Below are 17,437 nucleotides of genomic sequence, written 5' to 3' on the forward strand. Positions count from 1 at the left end.
AAAGAAGAAAATGAGGCTGCGTTGACACAGAGATCAGGAGCGACGCTCACTCACACACGGAGAGCAGCTTTGGGAGAGCCTCAGAGATGCGACAGAGGGACCCAGGGCAGGAAGGAGACTTAGGACCACATGTGGGCCAAGCGTCCAGCCTTGTACCTTTGGGGGGCAATGTTCAGTGTCCAAAACATCCAAATGGTCTCAGTTTTTCTTAAATTATTGAGGGAGGCAGCGGCCTGCCCACCCAGAGAAGGTTCTTTCGAAAGTCAAGTCCCACATCCCCTGGGTTCCCGGAGTTCCTGTTTCCCATTCACTGTGTGTACAGATGGCCTTAGGGGACAGGAGCACAAGGGCCAGCCCTGAGGGGCGGACTCTAACATGTTCTTGTGTGCTTCTCCCAAGATGAAATTCTAGTCCAGGAGATTTGGGATCTGAATAAAACAACACCGACCGAAATGCCAAGTACAGCATCAACATTATCAACAACAATATGTAAGGAAAAAATCAAGCATACCCCTTTCTAACCCTCTAACTGCCCTTATTCCTGGAGGTCTGTGGTATGGAATACATGACCCTATTATTTGCGCATTAAGACCAGCTACTTCTGGGGCAAGGGCACATGGAGATGTGAATATGGCGTCTAAAACCATTTCTACAGCTTCCCGAGACAGAGGAAGTCAACCCTAGACTGGCAGGGATGATTCCCTTTACTCTGGGATCTCTGGAGTGCGCGTTCAGGCACGTTCTCGCCCTCGGGAGCCACTGCAGAAACGCAGGGCACAAGAACATGAGAACCCTGCACTAACCAGCACTTTACAGTTCCTCCCACACATGCCCACACTCTCACTTCATGCTCACCTACGGCTTCTGAGAGAGCAGGGCAGTTATCATTACCCCATTTGACAGAAAGTAAAACTAAGGTCTAGCAAATGACTTGCCCAAGGCCACACAGTGAGTCATGAACCAACACAAAGAACGGCCTTCCCCAAGTGCAGCTTCACATGGTCAAAGACATACAAGTAAATAGAACAGCACATTCAGAACCAAGACAGAGTGCTGAATCGACAGTTGCCAAGGAGAGAACTGGGAATCAGAAATCCCCACACAGTGCATGAAAATGTATTCAGCAGCAGGAAAGTTCAGCACTCTCTTGAAATCTTGCATCCAGAATGTAAATTCCAGTTCCTAGGATTGGTTCACCGGCCATCTGCCAAGGTCCACACTGTTGGTTCAAGGGAGTCAGAGGACACCTGACTCTGTTTACACCTTCACTTGCCAACGCACATTTCCAAATAGAGCTTGCAAATCGTATTAGCATCCCATCCCTACATTTTAAAATAAAGCATGGGCCAAAAATGTTTATACCTGTGTAATCAAGAAAACTTTTCCCCATTTTTTTCCATGTTCTTCATTGAAGATGCTGGTATTGATGAGAATTATCAAGCTGGTGGTTCTGAGAATTATCATGAATTATTAGAGAATTTACAATCCTCTCCTGGCATTGAGGACAAAATTTCCAATGATGGTAAATGCAACCCAGTAATTACCCCTTCCCAAGTCCAGGTGTAACGGGAGAGGTAGGAGGCAGGCAGACGCAGGCGGACACATCTCCTTCCTGGAGGATAAACCCTTGGTGGGAGAATGTGCCTGCTGCCCCTGGTTAGGCAGATCTCCCAGTCTCTGTCGGGGCTGAGGGACCCCCAGCTTCCCCACCCCCTGCTGTGGGGCCGACCCTGGAATAAACACAGCCCAGGGAAGCACAGCAGAAATGTCTTATGGGCAGGCAGATGCCAAGACAGGGAGGCAGGTGCTGCCACAATGCCTGGCCCCCTCTCCCTAAGCTTCAGCTAAGTCACTTCTCCTTCCCAGGGCAGGTGCAGAGAGAGCCAGAGTGCCCCCAGGGGGTTCCCCCAGAAGTAGGGAAAAGCCTCCCTCCAACAGATGAGTCTGCTGGGAAAAAAATCAGTGTGCAAAGGCTCAGAGGATAAGATACTTGGACCCCACGGAGGGGCAAAATACCTCCTCTTTACCCTGGAGATTCAAAACCAGAAAGGGCACATGTATATACCCAGGTATATGAGTCTGTTCTCACACTGCTATAACAAACTACCTGAGGCTGAGTAATTTATAAAGAAAAGAGGTTTAATTTGTTCATCTTTCTGCAGACTGTGCATGAGGCATGGCTGGGAGCCCTCAGGAAACTTATAATCATGGCAGAAGACCATAGGGGAAGCAAGTACATCTTCACATGGAGACAGGACAGAGAGAGTGAAGGGGGAGGTACCACACACTTATAAACAACCAGACCTCGTGAGAACTCACTATCATGAGAACAGCAAGGAGGAACTCTGCCCCCATGATCCAATCATCTCCCACCAGGTCCCTCCCCTAACACTAGGGATTACATTTCGACATGAGATTTGGCTGGGGACACAGAGCCAAACCATATCACCAGGACACACATGTAGGACATCTGTGGTGTTCCCCACACACCGGACCAGGTCACAGCTCCAGTATCTGATGGTGTGCCAGGAGCCAAGCATTTCTGCAGGGGCCCAGGAATCTGCATCCCAATCCATTACCTCAAACAGTCCCCCCAAAAAGACAGACTCTGGAGTTGGGAAAGACTGAACTAGATTTTTTCAGGGCTTAAACAAGAATAAGATTTTATTTAAAATTAATATGAATACCTCCGAATTTGTCTCCCTGATGGTCAGTGTGGTGTTTGCTGACTGGCGAGTTTCTCTTTCTGCCATTGCTTCTCCATTTATTAATTGGGATTCTGCTTTAAGAAAGAGCTGCCCCTCCTCCCCTGTTTATGTATTCGGTTGCTTATTACTGTCTACATGGGCTACTAGGGATTTACTATAGTCTGTGGGTTATAAAACACTGACACCATTACTGATTGTGAGCCAAGAACTGGGTGCTCGCTAAGTTCAATGGCACAGCATTGCTTCCAGGCCCTCTCTACAGACAGAGCTAGGAAACACATCTGTGCAAATCATGGATCCGTGCAAATCCTCCTTTCCTGCCCACGTTCCTTTCTTCCTACAGTTCTGCAGCCGTTATCTTTTGTATGTACCTTTCCATTGCCTGCAATATTTTGCCATTTCAAACACAGCTGCAGTGAGCAGCCTGCAGCACAGGTATTTTCATATTGTCAGGAATTATCTCCAGGGTCAATTCTTAGTGTTGGGATGTTGGGTCAAAGGACGTGTGGAGGAGTGAATAAGTAGTTTTAATAGTCAGATAAGTCCTGGCTCTGTATTCACATATTGAGTTTCCAAAACATATTTTCAAATAAAACTTGAAAATGATATTAGCATTTCAACTTAGCATGTTTAAATAAATGACCAAAATGCTTATAAGTGTATAATCAAGAACATTTTCCCCGTTTTTTCCATATTTGTCATTAAAGAAGCCAGTGCTAATGCAAATCTCCATGGTGATCCTTCTGAGAATTATCGTGGGCCACAGGTGTCTCCTGGCAGTGAGAAGAGTGTTTCTGGTAAAGGTAAATATGCCCTGCTCACACTGAGAGCTCTATGGGAGAGACGGGGGCACGTGTGTGTGAGGTGACCGTCTCCCTCCAGCTTCGCCAATATGCCTTGTTACGCCATTAGGTTCCCACCAACATCACGGTGAGAAGCGGTATTTCAGTATTGCTTTTGTTTGCAATTGTCTCATTATGAGTGAGTTTAAACATCTCATATGTTTAAGGGCCATTTTTATACCACTTTTGTAAATGTTGTATTCATTACAATTTCCCATTTTCCTTTAGGTTTTTGGTCTTTTAGCCTCATTTCTCAAAGCTGTTTATATTTTAAGAACAAACTTTTAGAGAGAGAGAGAGATGATAGACAGACAGATAGATGATAGATGATAATTGTTGGGGTTTGTTAGTTCACTTTTGACTACGTTTATAATTTTTCATGGAAAAAAATGTCAATTTTTGTGTAGCCAAAATTATCAATATCTGGCTGCCTTTAGCTTTTGACTTTCTGAGTTAGAAAGTCCCCACACTGAGACTAAAGAAGAATTTGTTTTCCTCCAGTATCTATAGGACTTCATCTGCTACGTTAGCTCTTGGATCCATTTGAAGTTTACCTCTGAGCATGATGTGAGGTGTTCCTAATTTTATCTTTTTACGAATGGCTACCCAGTTATCCCTGAACCGTTTTTTAAAAGTCCATCTTTGTCCCATGATTTGCAAGGCCACATGTGTTATACACTAAGTCTTTCTGTGCGTGACTGTCCTGTCTGGGCCATGCAGCACAGTCCTCTACTAAGGGGCCAGCACCACAGCGTGTTATTCAGAGTGTATTTTAGCCTCTGGGACACACTTCCCTCTTTTAGTTCTTCTTTTTAGCTTTTCTTTTTCCATGTTTCCCTGATTATATTTTTGGTAACATATCTAATTTCCTTTCCTTGAGTTTACGTTTTTATTGGGATTGCATTACATTTGTAAAGTAATTTAGAAAATAACTGGCACTTTACCATGTTGAGTGGACCTATCTAAGAATAAGTAATGTCTTTCTGTTTGTTCAATGTCATTTCCTGTCTTTCAGGAATATTTTTAAGTCTTCCTTGTATAGGTGTTATACTGTCATGATAAGCTTATTCCTAAGTATTCAGTCTACTTTCTTGCTCTTACAAGCAGGATGTTACCTATCATTGTGTACTCTAACTAGTCTTTTATATGAATGCCTTGATTTCTATAGGTTAATTTTATCCTGCTATCTTACTGAATTGTTTTCTTGTTTGAGTTAGCTTTATCATTGATTATCTAGGGTTTTCCAGATATGCTATATTATCATCTGTTAAATAGAAATTGTTTTCTTCTTCTTTACCGATTTTTATGCATCTCATTGATGTCTCTTGCCTAATTGCACTGACTGATATATACAGGATAATGTTTAATAGTAGTGGAGTGAGTGGGCATTCTTGCCTTGTTCATGGCCTTCGTAGACACGCCTATAGTGTCTATCCAGTAAGTAGGATTCTGGCTTTGGAACAGAGGCACGCACATTTTAACATGTAAGGAAAGCATCCATCAACCATTTTACGTTTTGTCAAAGTCTTTTTTATCACTTTTGGAGCCAATAGTTTTTTTTCTTTAGATCTATTAAATATAGTGAATGATATTAATGAGTTTCCTAATACTGAACCAACCTTGCATTTCTAAAATAAATTTCATTTGGTCATGTTGATTATATTCTTAGAATGGTATTAGATTCAACTTGCCAATATTTTATTTCATATTTTTGCATCCAAATACACAAATGACACTAGTCTGTGGTAGGGTTTTTTACTTATCTTTATCAGGTTGAAAAACTGATGTTATAATAAAAAATCTATAATAAAAATTAGAAATTTTTCTTTCCTTTTTGGTTCTTTAGAGCATCAGAAGCATTTTATGTTTTAAAATTTATGAGAAATCCCTGTGAAACCACCTCTTCCTGGGGCTTTTTCTGGGGGAGTTCCTTAATAACTTTATTTCTTCTAGGAAAAGTGATTCTTTAGGTTTCTTAATCAATGGGGTCAATTTAGCCATCTATATTTCCCTAGGAAGTTATCCACTTCTTCTAGGTTTTCAAATGTATTTGAATAGAGATCTTTAAATCATCTCCTGATTTTAAAAAATTTACTTGTTTCCATTGTTATTTCCCCTTTGTGATTTCTTGTTTTGTAAATTTATGCTTAAACATTTTCTTCTTGATCAGCTAAGCCAGTGGTCTGTCTAGTTTATCATTTTTTCTGAAACCCAGGGATTTTTTAAATTTCCATAGGTTTTTGGGAAACAGGTGGTGTTTGGTTACATGTATAAGTTCTTTAGCGGTGATTTCTCAGATTTTGGTGCACCCACCATCCGAACAGTACACACTGTACCCAATTTGTAGTCTTTTATCCCTAACTCCCCTCCCATACTTTCCCCCAAGTTCCCAAAGTCCACTGTGTCATTCTTATGCCTTTGCATCCTCATAGCTTAGCTCCCACTTAGGAGTGAGAACATACGATGTTTGGTTTTCCATTACTGAGTTACTGCACTTAGAATAATGGTCTCCAGTTCCATCCAGGTTGCTATGAATGCCATTATTTCATTTCTTTTTATACCCGAGTAGTATTCCATAGCATACATACACCACAATTTCTTTATCCACTCATTGATTTATGGGCATTTGGGCTGATTCCATATTTTTACAGTTACAAATTGTGCTGTGATAAGCATGTATGTCCAAGTGTCTTTTTCGTATAATAACTTCTTTTGCTCTGGGTAGATATGCAGTAGTGGGATTGCTGGATCAAATGGTAGATCTACTTTTAGTTCTTTAAGGAATCTCCACACTGTTTTCCATAGTGGTTTTACTACTTTACATTCCCACCGGCAGTGTAGAAGTGTTCCCTTTGTACCACGTCCACATCACCATCTATTATTTTTTGATTTTTTTATTATGGCCACTCTTGCAGGAGTGAGGTGGTATAGCACTGTGGTTTTGATTTGTATTTCCCTGATCATTAGTGATGTTCAGCATTTTTTCAACTGTTTGTTGGCCATTTGTATATCTTCTTTTGAGAATTGTTTATTCATGTCCTCAGCCCACTTTTTGATGGGATTGTTTGAGGTTTTCTTGCTGACTTTTTCATTGTAGATTCTGGATATTAGTCCTTTATCAAATGTATAGATTGTGAAGATTTTCTCCCACTGTGGATTGTCTGTTAACTGCTGGTTATTTCTTTTGCTGTGCAGAAGCTTTTTCGTTTCATTAAGTCCCGTCTATCTTTGTTTTTGTTGTATTTGCATTTGGGTTCTTGGTCATGAAGTCTTTGCCTAAGCAAATATCTAGAAGGTTTTTTTCCAATGTTATCTTCTAGAATTTTTATGGTTTCAGGTCTTAAATTTAAGTCCTTTATCCATCTTGAGTTGATTTTTGTATAAGGTGAGAGACAAGAATCCAGTTTCATTCTTCTACATGTGGCTTGTCAATTATCCCAGCACCATTCGTTGAATAGGGTGTCCTTTCTCCACTTTATGTTTTTGTTTGCTTTGTTGAAGATCAGTTGGCTGTAAGGACTTGGCTTTATTTCTAGGTTCTTTATTCTGTTCTTTGGTCTATGTGCCTATTTTTATATTAGTACCATGCTGTTTGGGTGACTATAGCCTTACAGTATAAAGTCAGATAATGTGATGCCTCCAGATTTGTTCTTTTTGCTTAGTCTTGCTTTGGCTATGCAAGCTCCTTTTTCATTCCATATGAATTTTAAGACAAAATCTAGTGTTTTGATATACTAATTAGCTCCATTGTATTCTCTTCTTTACCTCATTAATTTCTACCTTTGTCACTAATATTACCTTCTTTATTTTCTCTTATAGTTCACTGTCTTGCTCTTTTTCTAGTTTTAGACCTGAGTAATTCTTTTATTTTTTTCCTTTTACCAATAAGTGTTTAGTGCTATGTTTCTTTACATGTATTCCATAGATTCTCATGTATACTGTTTTCATTATTATTTTCTAGAAATTTATCATTTTAGTTGGTATTTCCCTTTTAACCAAAAGTTTTCCAATTCCCAGGTAGTAGGGCATTTTGTCTTTGTTTTCCACAATAATTTCTAGTTTTATTGCCCTGTGATCAGAAAGTACTGTTTGTAATGGTTTTACTTTACAAAATTCGCTCATGGTTACATAAATATACTCAATTTTTGTGAATATTCTATAAGCACTTGAGAAACAGGCGTATTCTCCAGTGTCAAGATTTAACAGAAATCTGGTGTGTGTTAATAACAACCACCTTTTGATTATGTTGTTTAGGTCTCCTCTTACATTTTACACCTATTCAACCTGTCTTTTGTTAAGAATAGTGTATAAATTCTCTATTATAAATATTTTTCTGTCTGTGTCTCCTTGCATTTTCTGTAGTTTTTGCTTTATGAGTGTGATTCCTGTGTTATTTGGTGCATAGATTTTTATAAATATTATATCTTCATTGTGAATTCCAACTTTTAGCATTGAAAAGATACTTTCTTTATCATGTTAATGTTTTGAGGATTGGATATTTCTTTCTCTGCCATAAAGACCACTATCTCTCTGCTTTCATATTAAATAATAAGATATATTTTGTCCATTCTTTATTTTTTAGTTTACCATTTAAACTTTTATTTTTATTCATTTGCTTTTTTCTTCAATTTTTTAAATTGTGCTAAAATACCCACAACATAATTTGCCATGGTAACCATTTTTAACTGTATGGTTCCATGATGTTAAACACATTCATAATGCTGTCCAACCATCACCACTATCTGTCTCCAGAATTATTTCTATCACCCCAAATTGAAACTTTGTACCATTAACGAATAACCCCCCTTTCTGCCTCCCTCCAGGCTCTGGCAGCCACCATTCTACTTTCTGTTTCTATGAATTTGACTAGTCAAGTGCCTCATATAAGTAGAATCACATAGTATTTGTCCTTCTGTGATTGGTTTATTTCAATTAGCATAATGTCTTCAAGGTTCATCCTTGTCTTAGCATGTGTCAGAATTTTCTCTCTTTTTAAGGCCAAGTAATTTGGAAATTACATATCTGATGAGAGATTAATATTAAGAATATATTTTAAAAACTCTTAAAACCCAACAACAAATAACTCTATCTAAAAATTGGCAAAGGACTTGAATAGAGATTTTTTCCAAGAAGATATACATGGCCAATAAGTCCATGAAAAGATGTTCAATATCACCAATCATTAGGGAAATACAAATCAACACTACAATGAGATATGACCTCACACTCATTAGGATGGGTAACATTAATGGATGAGTTAAGCCCATTTACCTTATGGATGTGACTGATAATTCATCACAACTCTATCAAAGTATTATCAAAGTATGTGGATTGTGTTACATTTGCTATGTTTCTTCGGGAGGTAAATATTCCTTGCTCTTAGGATATCCAGGAATTGAACTCAGCTCTGCACCAAGTGGACCTAATATCTACAGAACTCTCCACCCCAAATCAACAAAATATACATTCTTCTCAGCACCACATCACGCTTATTCCAAAATTGACCACATAGTTGGAAGTAAAGCACTCCTCAGCAAATGTAAAAGAACAGAAACTATAACAAACTGTCTCTCAGACCACAGTGCAATCAAACTAGAACTCAGGATTAAGAAACTCACTCAAAACCACTCAACTACATGGAAACTGAATAACCTGCTCCTGAATGACTACTGGGTACATAACAAAATGAAGGCAGAAATAAAGATATTCTTTGAAACCAATAAGAAAAAAGACACAACATATCAGAATATCTGGGACACATTTAAAGCATTGTGTAGAGGGAAATTTATGGCACTAAATGCCCACAAGAGAAAGCAGGAAAGATCTAAAATTGACACCCTAACATCACAATTAAAAGAACTAGAGAAGCAAGAGCAAACACATTCAAAAGCTAGCAGAAGGCAAGAAATAACTAAGACCAGAGCACAACTGAAGGAGATAGAGACACAAAAAACCCTTAAAAAAAAATCAATGAATCCAGGAGCTGGTTTTTTGAAAAGATCAACAAAATTGATAGACTGCTAGCAAGACTAATAAAGAAGAAAAGAGAGAAGAATCAAATAGACGCAATAAAAAATGTTAAAGGGGATATCACCACGGATCCCACAGAAATACAAACTACCATCAGAGAATACTATAAACACCCCTATGCAAATAAACTAGAAAATCTAGAAGAAATGGGTAAATTCCTGGACACATACTCTCCCAAGACTAAACCAGGAAGAAGTTGAATCCCTGAATAGACAAATAACAGGCTCTGAAATTGAGGCAATAATTAATAGCCTACCAACCAAAAAAAGTCCAGGACCAGATGGATTCACAGCCGAATTCTACCAGAGGTACAAGGAGGAGCTGGTACCATTCCTTCTGAAACTATTCCAATCAATAGAAAAAGAGGGAATCCTCCCTAACTCATTTTATGAGGCCAGCATCATCCTGATACCAAAGCCTGACAGAGACACAACAAAAAAAAAGGGAATTTTAGACCAATATTCCTGATGAATATTGATGCAAAAATCCTCAATAACATACCGGCAAACCGAATCCAGCAGCACATCAAAAAGCTTATCCACCATGATCAAGTGGGCTTCATCCCTGGGATGCAAGGCTGGTTCAACATATGCAAATCAATAAATGTAATCCAGCATATAAACAGAAACAAAGACAAAAACCACATGATTACCTCCATAGATGCGGAAAAGGCCTTTGACAAAATTCAACAGCCCTTCATGCTAAAAACTCTCAATAAATTAGGTATTGATGGGATGTATCTCAAAATAATAAGAGCTATTTATGAAAAACCCACAGCCAATATCATACTGAATGGGCAAAAACTGGAAGCATTCCCTTTGAAAACTGGCACAAGACAGGGATGCCCTCTCTCACCACTCCTATTCAACATAGTGTTGGAAATTCTGGCCATGGCAATCAGGCAGGAGAAAGAAATAAAGGCTATTCAATTAGGGAAAGAGGAAGTCAAATTGTCCCTGTTTGCAGATGACATGATTGTATATTTAGAAAACCCCATCGTCTCAGCCTAAAATCTCCTTAAGCTGATAAGCAACTTCAGCAAAGTCTCAGGATACAAAATCAATGTGCAAAAATCACAAGCATTCTTATACACCAATAGCAGACAAACAGAGCCAAATCATGAGTGAACTCCCATTCACAATTGCTTCAAAGAGAATAAAATACCTAGGAATCCAATTTACAAGGGATGTGAAGGACCTCTTCAAGGAGAACTACAAACCACTGCTCAACGAAATAAAAGAGGACACAAACAAATGGAACAGCATTCCATGCTCATGGATAGGAAGAATCAATATTGTGAAAATGGCCATACTGCCCAAGGTAATTTATAGATTCAATGCCATCCCCATCAAGCTACCAATGACTTTCTTCACAGAATTGGAAAAAACTACTTTAAAGTTCATATGGAACCAAAAAAGGGCCCTCATTGCCAAGACAATACTAAGCCAAAAGAACAAAGCTGGCGGCATCATGCTACCTGACTTCAAACTATACTACAAGGCTATAGTAACCAAAACAGCATGGTACTGGTACCAAAACAGAGATATAGACCAATGGAACAGAACAGAGTCCTCAGAAATAACACCACACACCTACAACCATCTGATCTTTGACAAACCTGACAAAACGAGTAGTGGGGAAAGGATTCCGTATTTAATAAATGGTGCTGGGAAAACTGGCTAGCCATATGTAGAAAGCTGAAATTGGATCCCTTCCTTACACCTTATACAAAAATTAATTCAAGGTTGATTAAAGACTTAAATGTTAGACCTAAGACCATAAAAACCCTACAAGAAAGCCTAGGCAATACCACTCAGGACATAGGCATGGGCGAGGACTTCATGTCTAAAACACCAAAAGCAATGGCAGCAAAAGCCAAAATTGACAAATGGGATCTAATTAAACTAAAGAGCTTCTGCACAGCAAAAGAAACTACCATCAGAGTGAACAGGCAACCTACAGAATGGGAGAAAATTTTTACAATCTACTCATCTGACAAAGGGCTAATATCCAGCATCTACAAAGAACTCAAACAAATTTACAAGAAAAAAATGAACAACCCATCAAAAAGTGGGTGAAGGATATGAACAGACACTTCTCAAAAGAAGACATTTATGCAGCCAACAGACACATGAAAAAATGCTCATCATCACTGGCCATCAGAGAAATGCAAATCAAAACCACAATGAGATACCATCTCACACCAGTTAAAATAGTGATCATTAAAAAGTCAGGAAACAACAGGTGCTGGAGAGGATGTGGAGAAATAGGAACACTTTAACACTGTTAGTGAGACTGTAAACTAGTTCAACCATTGTGGAAGACAGTGTGGCGATTCCTCAAGGATCTAGAAGTAGAAATACCATTTGACCCAGCCATCCCATTACTTGGTATATACCCAAAGGATTGTAAATCATGCTGCTATAAAGACACATGCACACGTACATTTATTGTGGCACTATTCACAATAGCAAAGACTTGGAACCAACCCAAATGTCCATCAATGATAGACTGGATTAAGAAAATGTGGCACATAAACACCACAGAATACTATGCAGCCATAAAAATGATGAGTTCATGTCCTTTGTAGGGACATAGATGAAACTGGAAACCATCATTCTGAGCAAACTATCGCAAGGACAAAAAACCAAACACCGCATGTTCTCACTCATAGGTGGGAAGTGAACAATGAGAACACTTGGACACAGGAAGGGAAACATCACACACTGGGGCCTGTCGTGGGGTGGGGGGATGGGGGAGGGATAGCATTAGGAGATATACCTAATGTAAATGACGAGTTAATGGGTGCAGCACGCCAACACGGCACATGTATACACATGTAACAAACCTGCACATTGTGCACATATACCCTAGAACTTAAAGTATAATTAAAAATATTGTTCTTTAAATTATAAAAGTTGTTTGTTGTTGGGTTTTAGGAGTTTTTATATATTCTGAATATTAATCTCTGATCAGATATATAATTTGCAAATTACGTGGCCTTAAAAATAAATAAAATTCTGACACATGGTTAAACAGTGATGACCGTTGCAGATATTATGCTAAGTGAAATAAACCAATCACAGAAGGACAAATACTGTGTGATTCCACTTACATGATGCACCTGAGTAGTCCAATTCAGACTGTTAAAAAAATAGTGAGTACTGGGGAGGATGCAGAGAAATTAGAATTCTTGTGCACTGTTGGTGGGAATGTAAAATGGTGCAGCCACTGCAGAAGACAGTATAAAAAATAGAATTACTGTATGACTCAGCAATTACACTTCTGGGAATACACCAAAAATAACTGAAAGCAGGGTTTTGAAGAGGCATTTATACCCCCATGCTCATAGCATTATTCACAATAGCAAAAGCATAGAAGCAATCCAGTGTCCACTGACAAATACATGGATAAGCAAAATGTGGTCTGTCCATTTCTTTATTTTTAACCACTCAACATCACTTAAGTATACAGCATATACTTGGATCTTACTTTCTAAGGAAAACTGAAAAAAAAAATTAAGGGATGAGTTAAGCTCATTTACATTATCAATGTGACTGATAATTCATAACGACCCTGTCAAAATATCATAAAATTATGTAGATTGTGTTACATTTGCTATGGTTTTTTTAGGAAGTAAATATTCCTGTTCTTTAAATTATAAAAAATATTTTGGGTATTTAAGAAAGTTTGTATTTTTGTTCTAGTAATCACCTTTGTACTTACAACTTTTTAAATGTCCCTAATTCCTTTTTTTTTGTTATTACACCACATACTATCTGGTTTTTCAGTTTTTAATTCATATATACTAGTTGCACATATTTACAGGGCACATTTAACATTTTGCTACATGCATACAATGTGTAATGATCAAATCTGGGTAACTGAGATGTCCACCACCTCAATCATTTATCATTTCTTTGGGTTGAGAACATTTCACATGTTCTCTTCTAGTACTTTTGAAATATATAATAAAATATTGTTAACCGTAATCACCCTACTGTGCTGCTAAATGCTAGGACTTATTCCTTCTTTCTAACTGTATTTTTGTTCCCATTAACCAATCTCTCTCTATTTCCTTCTCCCCTTTCACCTTGCCAGCCTCTGGTAGCCACCATTGTACTCTCTACCTCCATGAGAAAAATTTTTTTTGCTCCAACATATGAGTAAGAGCATGTGATATTAGGCTCTCTGTGCCTTTCACTTGACCTAATGTCCTCCAGTTCCACCTGTGTTGCTGCAATTGACAGGATTTTGCCTTTTTATGACTGAATAGTATTCCATGTGTATGTGTACCATATTTTCTTTATTCATTTATCCACTGATGGACACTTACGTTGATACTATGTTTGATCTATTGTAAACAGAACTGCAATGGCCATGGGAGTGTAGAGATTTCTTTGATGTACTGATTTGCTCTCTTTTAGACATATACCCATCACATCAGTGGGCTTGCTAGATCATATGGTAGTTCTGTTTTTAGTTGTTGTTTGAGGAACCTCTATACTTTTTTCCATAGTGGCTGAACTAGTTTACACTCCCACCAACAATGTACAAGCATTCCCCCTTGTTCCCCATCCTTGCCAGCATCTGACATTGCCTGTGTTTTTGAAAAGTTATTTTAACTGGGATGAGATGATATCTCATTGTGGTTTTGATTTGCATTTCCCTGGTGATTAATGCTTTTCACATATCTGTTGGCCACTTGTATGGCTTCTTTTGAGAATGTCAGTTCAGATATTTTGCCAATTTTTGAATTAGTTTTTTGGGTTTTTTTTTGCTATAGGGTTGTTTGAGTTCCTTATATACTCTGGTTATTAATTTCTTGTCAGATGGATAGTTTGAAAATATTTTCTCCTATTCTTTAAGCTGTCTCTTCACCTTATTGATTGTTTCATTAGTTGTGTAGGAGCTTTTTGCTTGATATAATCCTAATTGTCTATTTTTGCTTTTGTTGCCTGTGCTTTTAAGGTCTTACTCAAAAAATATTTGCCCAGACAGATGTTCTAAAGTGTTTTCCTAATGTTTACTTCTAATGTTTTCATAGTTTCAGGTCTTACATTTAAGTCTTTAATCCATTTTGAGTTGATTTTTATATATGGGTGGGAGATAGGGGTCAAGTTTCATTCTTCTGCATATGAATGTCCAGTTTTCCCACAACCACTTATTAAGGAGACTATCCTTTTTCAAATGTATGTTCTTAGTGCCTTTGTTGAAAATGAATTGGCTGTAAATGCATAGATTTATTTCTAGATTCCCTATTCTGTCTCCTTGTTCTATGTGTCTGTTTTTAGTGTATTTATTACAGATTTTTGCTTTGTGTTTACCAGGAAACCTAAAAAACACATCCTATAACAAGTTATTTTAAACTGATAACAAATTAACTTTGATCATAAAGAAAAGAAAATAAACGAGCAAAGAAAAAACTAAAAATCCCTACACTTTAACTCATTTCCTCCTACATTTTCACCTTTTGTTGTCTCAATTTAAGTCTTTTTATATTGCCTATCTCTTTAAAAATTATTATTATTTTTTAATAGATTTGCCTTTGCATCTTTATACTAAAGATATGAGTGGTTTGCACACCACAATTGCAGTCTTAGAGTGTTCTGAACCTTCCTGTCTTCTGACTTTTACCATTGAGTTTCATACCTTCTGATAATTTCTTGTTGCACATTAGCACCTTTTTCTTCCAGATTGAAGACTTCTTTTCAGCCTTTCTTGTAAGACAGATCTGGCGGGCATGAATTCTCTTGGCTTTTGTTTGTCTGGGAAAGTATTTCTTTTTCAGGTTTGAACGATAGCTTTGCTGAGTAGAGCATTCTTGGTTGGAAGAGTTTTTTTTTTTTTTTTCCTTTAGCGCTTTAAATATGTCATCCAACTCCCTCCTGGCCTATAAAGTTTCCACTGAGAAGTCTGCTGCCAGATGTATCAGAGCTTCTTTAGAGGTTATTTGATTATTTTATCTTGCTGCTTTTATAATTCTTTCTTTGTCCTTTACATTTGAGAGCTTGATTATTAGATAAATTCGGGTAGTTTTACTTGGGTCGGATATTCCTGGTGATCTTTGATCTTCTTGTACCTCAGTATTCCTATCTTTCTCTAGGTTTGGAAAGGTCTCTATAATTACTTCTTTGAATAAACTTTCTACTCCTATCTTTTTCTCTACTACTTCTTTAAGGCCATGACTCCATAGATTTGCCCTTTCTTGATTTCATAAGTGTTCTGCATTCTTTTTTATTTTCCCCTCTGACTGTATATTTTTCAATGGCCTAAGTATTAGTCCCTTTTGTGTTGCCATAAAGGGATACCTGAAGCTGGGTAGTTTATAAAGAAAAGAGGTTTATTTGGCTCACAGTTATGCAGGCTGTACAGGAAGCATGGTGCCTGCATCTGCCTCTAGCTGGGGCCTCAGGGAACTTTTCCTCATGGCAGAAGGCAAGGGGAGCCAGTGTGTTGTGTGATCAGAGAGGGAACAAGAGGGAGTGATGGGGGGAGTTCCATGCTCTTGAACAGCCAGCTCCTGTGTGAACCAAAAGTTCAAGAACTCATTACTGCGGGGAAGGCACCAAGCTGTTTATGAGGGATCCACCCTCATGACCCAAACACCTCCCAGTAGGCCCCACGTCCAACACTGAGGATCACATTTCAACATGAGATTTGGAGGGGACGAATATTCAAACTATATCAGCCTGTATTCAAGCCTGATTCTCCTGCCTGATCAATTCTGCTATTGAGACACTCTGATGAATTTTTCAGTTTTTAATTATGTTTTTCAGCCCCAGGATTTCTGTTTATTCATGTTATTATTGTTATTATTTCAATCTTTTGTTAAATTAATCTGATAAGTTTCTGAATGGCTTTTCTGTGTCTTTTTTTTTTTTTTTTTGAGACTTGGTCTCATTCTGTCACTCAGGCTGTAGTGCAATGGTATGATCTCAGCTCACTGCAACCTCTGCTCCCAGATTCAAACAGTTCTCCTGCCTCAGCCTCCCGAGTATCTGGGATTACACGCACATGCCACCATGCCCAGATAATTTTCGTATTTTTAGTGGAAATGGAGTTTCACCATGTTGGCCAGGCTGGTCTCGAACTCCTGACATCAAGTGATCTGCCCGTTCTTGGCTTCCCAAAGTGCTGGGATTACAGGTGTGAGCCACCACACCCAAACTTTTCTGTGTCTTATTGAAGTTTTCCTCAAAATAGTTATATTTTTTGTAGAATTCTCGGTCTTAAAGTCACACATCTTCATATCTCTAGGGTTGGCTAATGGTACCTTATTTCATCTCTTTGACAGAGTCATATTTTTCTGAATGTTCTTAATGCTTCTGGATGTTCATTGGTGCCTGGGCATTGAAAAGTTAGATATTTATTCCAGTCATCACATGGGCTTTGTTTGTACCCATCCTTTAGAGGACCTATCATTGATTCAAAGGAGACTGACTGACTGTTGAGTTCCCTAAGCCTGTGGTCACTGCAGCCATTTTTGCACTACAGAGCATCCTAAGTCCAGTTACACTGCAAGTCTCTTGCAACCTCCTAGATACCCAGCTCTGATGTAGTTGGGGAAAATCAGGGAGAATTCTCTGGGCTCCCAAAGTCCCTCACTCACTTCCCTCTGTTTCCGCATAGCAGATGGAGTATTTCTCCACACTGAGCTGCCTGGAGTTGGAAGAGGAGTGATACAGGCACTCTCATGGCCGCCACAGCTAGCACCAATGCTGGATCTCACCCAAAGTCCCACAGCTGCCCAGACAAGCACAGTACCAGAGCTCATCCAAGGTCTGCAGCTGCTACTGCCTAACTGCCATTGATGTTTATTCAAGGCTCAAGGTCACTTTAGTCAGCCAGTGGTGA

The 17,437-nt window shown here is 38.5% G+C and overlaps 1 protein-coding gene across 1 annotated transcript in view; it reads left to right on the plus strand.

Annotated features, from left to right (window-relative positions):
* Positions 1 to 17,437, plus strand: part of SPACA7 (sperm acrosome associated 7) — a 58,666-nt gene that overhangs the window by 21,601 nt on the left and 19,628 nt on the right. The window contains exons 3-5 of the mRNA XM_030812536.1: positions 400 to 489; positions 1,415 to 1,522; positions 3,416 to 3,511. Coding sequence (XP_030668396.1) covers positions 400 to 489; positions 1,415 to 1,522; positions 3,416 to 3,511 — 294 coding nt within the window. The remainder of the gene's footprint in view (positions 1 to 399; positions 490 to 1,414; positions 1,523 to 3,415; positions 3,512 to 17,437) is intronic.

This window comes from Nomascus leucogenys, chromosome 5 (genome assembly GCF_006542625.1).
Source record: "Nomascus leucogenys isolate Asia chromosome 5, Asia_NLE_v1, whole genome shotgun sequence".
NCBI lineage: Eukaryota > Metazoa > Chordata > Mammalia > Primates > Hylobatidae > Nomascus > Nomascus leucogenys.